Source organism: Arachis hypogaea, chromosome 16, assembly GCF_003086295.3.
Source record: "Arachis hypogaea cultivar Tifrunner chromosome 16, arahy.Tifrunner.gnm2.J5K5, whole genome shotgun sequence".
NCBI lineage: Eukaryota > Viridiplantae > Streptophyta > Magnoliopsida > Fabales > Fabaceae > Arachis > Arachis hypogaea.
In genome coordinates this window covers 2,137,131-2,148,353 of record NC_092051.1, presented here as the reverse complement: position 1 = coordinate 2,148,353, position 11,223 = coordinate 2,137,131, and the positions used below count along the sequence as shown (strand labels likewise).

The following is an 11,223-nucleotide window of genomic DNA, read 5'->3' as shown; positions in this document are numbered from 1 at the left end:
GGTTCTGTTCACCCATGACTGGTGGTATCATCATTGATCTTTCAGATAATCCGTTACACTTTTGCAGTAACAAATGCGAACAGGTCAGGTTTAATTTATGGTGATACTACAATGAAGATTTTATAATTATCTTCGTGTGAATATATTTCTTTTTGACCCTTGGATGATAGATTGTATGGTTAGATTTTGATATTTATAAAAATGTTGTTTTTGTTTAAAGTGTGGCTAAATAAATAAAACACAATTTTAAACAAAGCATCTTTATGAGAAGATATTTTTACGATCTTCATTTGAGTAGTTGCCTCAATTTATTACTCTATCTTAACTATGTTTAATGTTTAATTAATTGTAAAATTGATTGAGGCCTTTCAAATCAAGACCTTTGTTTTGTTCATGAAAAGGATGATAATATGAGATTATTAAATAATATTATTTATTAGATTAGATTGTAATGTATGTCTAAAAATCTATCAAAGAAAGATTGTTTTTTATTGACAATACAATGTAATTAAATAACTTACAAGCCATATATTACTGGGATTTGGAAAACAACATCAACTAAATTTGCTATCAAGTATAAAGTTTATGCTTAGTAAAACCCTAAATCGTGAATCTATCCCTCTAAATTTTGTTACATTAAAAAGTATCACTTTTTACATTGATGATGGTATTATGACTATTATCCATTCAATTAAATGTAGTTAAAAGCTAATGTTCATTTGCTATTTTGTCCTCATAGTTGTTTGCGAGAGTTCAAGGGCTTCTTGGGATCAAACATGAAATTGGAGATGGGTTTTCTTGCACTTTTTTATCTGGATTTGAGAATAATCGTCCTTCCCAACTTCCAGAATGTCATGACAAGCTGTTTAGTGCACTGAAAATAATGCAAGATGGATTCAAACCTGGATATGATCATAGAACAGGAGTAAATTTGATACAAAATGTTGTATACAGTCGTGGGTAAGGGCCACTTAGCCTTTCTTTTCTATATGCCTTCAACTATTTCTCTAGGATATATATATATAGGGGTGGAAACTCAGGTACAGTTGACTTCACGTGAAGTTGATAACTGAGAATTGTTAGATGATTTGATTGATTTGACTAAATTTTCACCTACGACTTTCAACTATCAACTTCACGTGAAGTTGATTCCACCAGAATTTTCATCATATATGTTTATACCTATGGTTCATTAGTAACCCTCTTCTTGAAGGAAAAGAGTAGGTAGGGTTTCAAATCATCAATTTTAATTTGTGCCTTAAAGAGTAGTTATGGACTTATGGTAGCATCAATTTATTAGTTATCTAAAAGTTTATGAAATTAATTTATTCTTCGAAAAAAATTTAAAATTTGTTTTAAGTTAATTAGTTCAAGAGATTAAACATGATTAATTTTAAATCTTTCAGAAATTTATAAATTTTTTTAGCATCAAATTAGCATAAGGACTCTCTACATTAGAAAACAAATCTCTTAACGCAACCATTTCAAGAGCCTTGTTAAATGATTTCTGGCTAACAAAAAATTTGTGAAGGAGGTTGGTTTATTTGTTCATTGGAAGTGACAGTTATATATATGTATATGTATATATATATATATATTTTTTTGGGTCAGGTCAAAGTTCAATCGCATGAATCATACAATGTTCTTTACTGCAATTATGGAACGGGACGACGAGATTATATGTGTGGCATCTCTAAGGTAAAAATGTCTATATAACATAATATATAATATAAAATTTAAAATTGATTCGAATCTCTCAACCCCAATAATCATAGATATTATGCTAGATAGATTGATGGAATGCTTATCTAATTATTAATACTCTAATTATATATTATGAAATGTAAATTTTGAAGACTAAGTTCAATATTAATTAAATGTTTGTTTTTTGCAAACAGGGTTCATGAAAACAAAGTAGCAGAGATGCCACTCATTACAACCCGTGGTATGTATAGGCGACAAGGAATGTGTACCCGCTTCATGACAGTCATCGAATCTGTGAGTTCATACAATAATAATAATAATAAGGTGAAAACTCAGGCGAAGTCGATAGCTGAGAGCCGTTAGATAATTTGACTGCTTTGACTAAATTTTTATCCAATGACTTTCAGGTATCAACTTTACGTGAAGTCAACTTCATCTGAGTTTCCACCTAATAATAATAATAATGAAAATAAGGCCTTCTCAGTTTCATAGTTCATTCTACTAATTTGAAAAACATTATTATCTTTTTTTTTTTCACTATTAGTATATGTTTGTATCAGGTACTAAGCAGTTTGGGTGTTGACTTATTGGTCATACCATCAATCAAAGAACGCGAGAAGATTTGGGTTTCAGTGTTTGGGTTTGAACCCTTTGATCTGGAAACGAAAACTAGAACTGAAAAAATGAAAATTTTAGTTTGCCCTGACTCGGTTATGCTGAAGAAAAACATTAACAGGGTTGTTTGAGAAGAAGGTATGTATACATTTGAAACTGGACAATTTCTTCTTATTATTATTATTATTATTATTTATCAGAACATGTTTTTATATGAAAATAATAGTTGAAAGTCGTTAATAATTTAATATGTTTGATAAAAGGTGGAAACTCAGGTGCAGTCAACTTCACGTATAGTTGATAGCTGAGAGTCAAATCAGTCAAACTATCTAACGACTCTCAGTTATCAACTTCACGTGAAGTCAACTGCACCTGAGTTTCCATATTGATAAAATAGTTTGATATAAAATATATGTACGTTTCAGCTATCATCTCTATATATTCATGTGAGTAATCATTTTTCTTTTTTAAGTAAATTTTGTGTATATTCTCAATTTCTGAACTAATTGTTTTGTGATAATTTGATTGCAGTTCCTAATACTGAGAAGAACCAATTCTAATGCGAATCCTGTGTGTCCCAAATGATAGTGACATTGGAGATGCTGATGATGAACATGATGAGCAAACACATCTCCAAAAGAATAATAGTAATAATAATAATACTTGTTATCTTTAAATAAAATCTCAGACGATGGGATTGTTTTAATGTAAAATTAATGGTTAAAAGTTGTTGGATAATTTAATATGTTTGATAAAAATATTAAGACAACTGCATGTATAAGAGATTTTATCTGTTTTCAATAATCGAAGTAACTTCTTATGTTGTATGAATATTTTAATTATTTATGATCACATTTTAAATTATTTACTTACCTATAATTCTTTTCTTTTTATTAAAAAAAATATCATCAATGTAGTTAAAGTTGTCTTTATATAAAAATACAAATTTAACGATAAACACATCTTATGTTTCAGTTTAATTAAAATAAATTGGTTTCTTTTTAAGGAATGATTTGGATAAACCAAGTCAAATCAATCATTATGTATGCAGCAATTTATTTACTAACAGTAAACTCTTAAATTAAGCTTAGTACTGCAACATATTAGTCCAAATAATTTGGTATATACTTTGGTATTTTCAACATTTGTGGATTCATATATCTACTTTCATAATGTGAGACAAAAACAACACACATGGCATGTTTTGTTCATGATTGCACTTACGTGATGAGGAGCAATAATATTAATAGTCCAATTACTGTGCTTCAAACCCAACGACGACCCTCTTGTTAAAATCGTCACGTTTTCTGGTAATCTATATGAACCAAAGTGTAGCCATGATTTGTAACTTCAATTTTAGACACATTGTATCATTGCCGTGTCTTATTGTTGTTAAATATTCATTATTCCTCTTCGTTGAGTTCATGCATTCAATTATTCACATATCTATCGTACCTTAATCTCACCATTTTATGTATAATTTACTTTTGCCATAACAATTAACAATCACAAGTATTTAATTTACTCATGAAGAGATTTAATTTGTGCGTAGCACTTTATGCAAAATTTCAAGTCAAAAGGGTTTGAAAATTCTTATCAATTTAAAGTGAAAACTCAGGTGCAGTTTACACTGATAGTTGAGAGTTGTTAGATGATTGTTGATAGTTGAGAATCGTCAAATGAAAATTTAGTCAAATCAATTAAATCATTTAACATCAGTTATCAACTTTACGTGAAGTTGACTGCACCTGAGTTTCCACCATAAAAAATTCGTATATTATATATATATAAAATAAATATTTTATATAAGATTTTCATAGGCTTGTTTTAAAGGAAAAAGTATAAAGGAATTAAATTTTAATTAACCAACATTAACTAATTTTAATGTTTGAATTTATAATTTAAATTTTAAAAATAAAAGTTTAATAATTCAAAGTTTAAAATTTAAAATAAATAAAATAATTTTAAAATAATCAATTATTTAACATTACTCAATTTGAAAATATATCTGGCATTCTGGTGGCTTTTATATACTAATTAACCAATGCAATATCCAATACCGAACTTAAAAAGTTCTTGTTAATAATAAATAAAAAGAATTTGCTTCTCTAACACTCATTATTACGTTGTTTTTCAATGTTAACAAATTAAATCACTTCTGAAATTATAATACTATAAAATTTTCTTTATAATATTCTACACCAAAACGTAACCCAGCTAAAATGGTGTAGTGAATCTTTAGGGAGATAATAATTAAATAAAGGACCGTATATAAAATTCACTGAATCTTCTGCATATGACTTGTTATAATTTCATCATTCAAAATTTGAGATACTCGTAGGGAAGGAGGTACGGTTTTCAAAACGAGTTATGTTATATTATATGTCTTAATTTTGCTTTAATTATATTTTTATATTTTTTATTTTTAATATTTAAAGCGATCAATAAAAATAAAAAAATTATATGATAAAAAAATATATTTTTCGAAAACTGTATGCGATTCTCTATGTTCACCAAATTGTTAATTATTTTACTTTGATTGGTTTGGCATTTTTCTTATCATACTATTCACTGTCTGGATCGATGCATTGGTTTTGCACAAATCCAAAGATGATTAACGGATAAACTGGTACGTAGATCTTGTTTATTGATATAGACATTTCATCATCACAATTTTCACTACTGTATACGTCCAACAACCGTAACAGCAACTAAAATATAATTACGACAAATTAAATCGCCTCAATAATATAAATCAACAGTTCTTAATCATATTAGGCCACACACAACACCAGAATATGACAACAAGTTGCACAATAATGAAGGCAGAGTGATAATATAAGTAAAGTAAGATCATCGTGTTAATAATGATTCAAGATCAATAAAGAAACCATGGTTATTAATTGCAATTTGCATATTTTGAAATTAATTAATAAATCTTTTGACCAACAAACCTAAGTGGGATTTGGTGTATAATTAATAGCAGTGGTACGGTGGCAATCATAGAGGGTTCAGCTTAATTAATTAATTTGAATTTAGATCCTCTAAATTTTAAATTTTATTTTAAATAATAAAATATGATCTTTCATTATTTATTTTGAGATAAAAAAAATTATTCAATGATAAGAAGTCACACTTTAACTTCTAAAGTAAAAATTCAAAATTTAGAGGATACGAATTCAATTAGTGTTGTGCTCTTGTGTGGAACTATTGCAGATCACACATATATACCGTTGTTTTTGTATGGCTACAAATGGTTTGATAATAACTTGTGAATTAAATAACAAGCATACTTTAGCTAAATTGAGCTTCTATTAATAGACAATAATCATGTGTTTTAATTTCCCTCATAAGCCCAACCTAGCTAGTTAACTTACCAAGTTGGGGAAGTTTTCCGTATTTGTTTATCTAGGCACACCCTAAATTACATTGAACACGTCAAAATTAAACTAGTTGCACTATATATTATACATAAAGTGTGTATGTATAGACTATAATGGTCCCAGGCCAAAATTGGTGAGAAATAACAAGTGAGTACCCATGATTGAAGAGTTACGTTACCAAATACTAGTAATTTATATGACGTTTAAAAGGGGAGCTAACAGTAATATATAGTTTCTCCTTACAAGATTTAGTGTTAATGCATGTGATTGATGATGAAGGTAGGCCTTGTTGAATTTCCAAATTGTGAAATAAAACAAGAATTATAAATGAAATGGAGATGGAGGGATTGTTACCATAGTACAAAGAGTTTAGAAAAAAAACTTTTATTATTTATTTTTTTAATCTATAATTATAAAATTTTTACTAATATATAAACCAACAATACGTTAAGAGTACACTCGTTATGAAATAATATTCTAATAATTTACATTAATTTTTTTTAATCCTCTTTAATATTTTTTTGATTTTATTCCTTAATTATAATATTCTAATAGGGATAAAGGAGTAGTAGAAGACAAGAAATGCATGGCTACGGGGACCAACAACACAACTAAAATTGGGTTCAGGCTTCACATCGCAGTTCTACTCATCCACCCACAAAATGAAGAGATATATATATAAAAAACGAAAAAATAATAAAAAAGAAAAGACGTTACTTGGCGGTACATACTCACAATTGAATAATAATAATAAAATGGTGAATGGTGATTGGTGAAGGGAGAGCATTAATTAATGAGACAATGATTATCTGTCACCCACGTGTTACCTTCTCAACTTACATATGCAAGATAGAGTAATTACGTTACGTACCCACACAACTTATTATTCTTCGCCACCGCCACCGCCACCGTCAGAAAACGCCATGCGTGTAACGAGAAGATCAGCGAAGGCACCGAGAATGAATTTGTGCGTGCTCTTCGGGTTCAGAGCAAGGTAGCACATCAGAAGCTCCTGCAGCACGTGCCAGTTGGACTTCACGTCCGCCATGAGCTCCGGTCGAGCCTCCACCATCTCCTCCATGGATTGCCGGAAGTCCAAGTAAGGATCCGGCGAGTACGTCGGCACCGCCACGCTCCCCTCAAACAACACCGCCTTACTTTCGTCGCCGGCCGAAGCCAAGGAAGCTTCCGCCGGCGCAGTGGTGGTTAACGACGAAGTTAGTGATGAAGAGGAGGAAGAGGACGGGGTGGATTCGACGATGGAGTTGGATCGGCCGGGGGAGGAGAAGAAGAAGCGTTGGGAGGCAAATGCGGTGGCGAAGTCTGCAGGTTCGGGTTCGGGTTCGGTGGTGTTATTGTCGTAGATAGTGTTGAAGTTCTTGATGATTGAGGTTGATGATGATGGACGGTTGTGATTGATCTGGTGGCGATCGTGATTGACGATGGATGATGGCGGGGAATTATTATTATTAGAGGATAATTGAGATTGATGAAGAATGAAAGGGTTTATGAAATTTGAGAAGCATTGGTCCAAGTGCGTGAGGTTGTTCCTTCTCCTCCTTCGCATAGTTTGTGTCAGTTTCAAAGAAACTAAGAATTATGGAAGATTTAAAATATAGAAACTACTACTAACTATATATATTGTATAGCTAGTATTACTGTTGTTGATTTTCCCACACTAGAGTAATCTAATCAAATTAATGTAAACAACCAGATAGCAAGGCTAAGTTAAGTAGTAGAAGACCTTCTCTTTCAAATTTTAAAGATTGGTGAAAGAAAATCGGTAGTTTTTTTTTTTTGTGCGTACGAATATATGGATATTGTGAGTTCAACGGTGACGCGACAGCCGTAAAACACTGTAGTTTTCCAATTGGACCCCTGTTTGTTTCTCCACTCCCCTCCCTTGCCTCTTAAAGCGCGTACACACACGCTCCTAACTACATGTACAAAAGGGAAAGAAAGATAGATACTTCACTCATAAGTCATGATATGGATGAAGGGGTTGGAAGTTGGAAGTGGTAGCGAGCGCGTAACAGTTAATTACTACTAAAGAGAAGCCGTTTGGATTTTGAGCAGATTTTGTTTGGGATGAAAGCAAGAATAGCACATGGGGAACGGTTAAGAGGTATCAAACAAAATAAAACTCGCACACAAATCATTGCCATATGGTGAATCCGAATTATATTGAGGAATGACCCTCCACCAAAACAAATATACCACTATATGCAACACATGAAAATAAAGATCATCAATTCCAAACACTAGGAGACAATTTTAATGCATTGAAATGTGCTGGTCCACTTTATTTTGAAATCATCACACAGCAAAATAGTGATGATGTACATGTATTGCAAGATTTTATCGGAGTGAGGACTACTACATATCCTAATAATAATATAATCTTGCCGCATGCATGCATATAAGTTCAACCACATACCTACATATATCATATCGATCAAAATCATCTTTATCCATTATGACGACATTGTATTGTACACAATTCAATCGGGTGTTTCAACAAAAAGAAAAGTTTGTAAAAAATAATGAAATAGTAATAAGTAGGATATGGTATAGAGAGATCTAGAGTAACGACATTATTTGATGTCTTATCCATGTTGAAACACGATGATCATATAGGTTGGCCAGCTAGATCTGCATCTTCCTGCAATTTCCGTGACACAACAAAAACCGACCCCTACTTCGTTCTAAAGTCCGATGATATATTAATGTACGTGACACAACAGTAGTGGGAGCTGGATTGGAATATATAAACACACATACACCAGATGAAGAAATAATGAAGTAGCTAAAGACATTATCTTTTGGAGGAATATAATATCCATGCTACTGGTGATTTAATTTATATATATTATGGCTATATTTATCATGTATCAAATACATATATAGTTACTTTTCAAGGAAGCTATATAAACGACAGACAAACCAAATGCTCTAGTCACTTTGATTGGCCATGTGTGTGTTTATATTATGTGGCCTCAAATAGCATGCAGGGCAATATAAGTTTCTTAACTATAGAACCCTAGTATGGTACCACTCATCCACTAATCTACAAAACAGATTATATATTATTTTCATCATAAATGTTGTTTTCCATTCATATATAACTCTATATATAACATAATTAATTATATCTGTCGGTATGAAAAATTTAGAGGTAGACGACGTCTACTATATAATATACCAACAAAGAGTATGTACCACTGTGTTAAACTAAAAATAAATAAAATAAAAAATATCTTGATCAAATATATTCCAATTATATATTTTGGCTAATATAAGCTTAGTTTTTTATTTTTAATTTTAAACTATTTAAAATTTTAAATTCTTCTATACCTAAATTCTAATTGTAAAGAGAAAAATTAAAGACTAATTATAATTTTTTTAATTCCAGGAGAATTTATTGTTTTTTTAAATATTTTTATCAGTTTAATTTTTTAAATTTAATAATATATTTTTAATTCATACTTTTTAAACATTATTTTATTGTTGATAAAAAATAATAAATTTTACTGAATTTTTAACATTCCTAAATTATAAAATCTTAAATTTTCTAAAAATAATAGTTAAAAAAATAATTTTAAAAATAAAAAATCTAATCTTATCCATGTAAAAGTTAATTTCTTATATTATTTTTCTATTAGAAAACATAGAAAAAGTTTAAAGAACCAACTATAATATAAGCCAATTTAAGTCAATTTCTTATATTTTTAATTTTAAAATCCGAAAAATTAGAATAATAAAGAGTCTTTTCCTTTTTTTTATAATAAACATATTTTTCAAATAGTTAACTCTAGTTGTTTTTATTTCTAATTAATTCTTTAACGAAACTAAAAAACATATATACGTGGAGAATTTAAAGAGAAAAAAGAGAAATGTTACTTGTCTTTTAAATTTTCAGTTTTTAGTCAATTTTTTAATTTAAATAATATTATTTAATTAATCTAAATATTTATTTTTATAGAAAGTTACTTATTTTTTAGTTTTTTTTTTTAAAGATTAAATTATGGATAATTTTTAAAAGATATCTAATTGTAGCGGGGAAAACATATGCACGACCTAGTAGAAGTCCTGGATGGTCCAACTAACTTTATAACTGCTAATAGAGTAATAGCTATGTTCGCTGCAAGCATGTGTGTGGGAGTGTTTGGCTTGGTATTAACTACTAAGTTAATCTACCGTTTGGATGAACACACTTTGCTTCAATTTGCATCCAACATCTCATCTCACTCCTTCTGTTGGTCATAACCATCAAATAATCAAAGTTTATGCCACCAAGTCAAAACATTTTTCATAATAATCTTGTTAAACAGTTTTTTTTTTAAAAACGTGAATAATAGAAGTTTGGGTAAGTTTGTTGTCCGTATCATTAGACATTGATGATAAGGCTATTTTTCAGTTAGACATTCCGACGAGGGACTCGTGACATTGTCTTTTGATTTAACAATAAGTGCTAGCTTATTACAAAACTAATTACATATATACCATCTATTAAAAAAGCCTTAGATATATATTATCATTCCTATTTTTGATAATTTTTTATAATGTCACTTTACATATGCTTATATAAATTTATAAAAAAAAAAGTAATATTATCAAAATATAAATAGCAATATTTATTTATTTTGTATAATCTTTTTTTCAATTTTTACCATGTCAGTCAATTCTCATAGCAAACCACGGATTAAACAATTAAAAATTTAACTATGTATGTTAGAATATAATTAAGATCAATTAATATTATTTAGTATATTTGAATATTTATTATAGGAAATTACGTCTTTATTATTAAAAAAAAAGTAAAAATCTACGGTAATTTCACCGCAAGAAAAACAACTTATCCTCTTCAAGGAAAATACCATGGCTCTGATACCATGTTAGAAACAAGAGACTAAACTAAAAAAAAGATTTATGTATTATTGAGTGTATTCAAATTGTCTATTTAAATTGTATAAAATGATACAATATAGAAGGATATTTATAAATGCTAAGATAATCGAAATAATAAAGACGTAATCTCTATAATAAATATTTAGATATACTAAATAATACTAATTGATTCTAATTATATTCTAACAATGTATATAACTCGAAGTTAGTTAGCTTAATTTTTCTTGATTAATTATGTATATTTCAGGGCCTTAATTGTCTGTTTGATACGAACATAATAGGTGGCATGCCGTTTTCAATATGCACTGGGATTAATGAAGTATGGTATGGAGAAGGACATTAACCTGAGTACAGCTGGTAGAAGATAGAATACTCTATATTAATGTTTAACAAGGTGACGTATATAGACAATAAGATAATGTATACAAGTTATTCTTGTAACGATGAGGACATGATTTTTTTTGTTCCACATGATTCGGTTAATTAATTTATACTACAAAATCCGGTGAGGTTCAAAATAAATTATTAGAAACTTATTTTTCTTTGAAATCATATATATATATATATATATATATATATATATATATATATATATATATATATCTACTAGTAT

At 29.2% G+C, this 11,223-nt stretch overlaps 2 protein-coding genes across 2 annotated transcripts; one reads left to right on the top strand and one right to left on the bottom strand.

The window, feature by feature from the left end:
- Positions 1-2,451, top strand: LOC112757990 (increased DNA methylation 1). The gene is made up of 5 exons (XM_025806543.3): positions 1-83; positions 740-960; positions 1,612-1,698; positions 1,899-1,998; positions 2,265-2,451. Exons 1-5 carry the CDS (start codon positions 15-17, stop codon positions 2,448-2,450), a joined length of 663 nt encoding a protein of 220 aa, XP_025662328.2. The 5' UTR covers positions 1-14; the 3' UTR covers position 2,451.
- A 3,834-nt stretch (positions 2,452-6,285) lies between these two features.
- Positions 6,286-7,432, bottom strand: LOC112759100 (transcription repressor OFP16). The gene has a single exon (XM_025807923.3). The coding sequence runs from the start codon at positions 7,267-7,269 to the stop codon at positions 6,586-6,588; it is 684 nt and encodes a 227-aa protein (XP_025663708.1). The 5' UTR covers positions 7,270-7,432; the 3' UTR covers positions 6,286-6,585.
- Between the last annotated feature and the right edge of the window lie 3,791 nt (positions 7,433-11,223).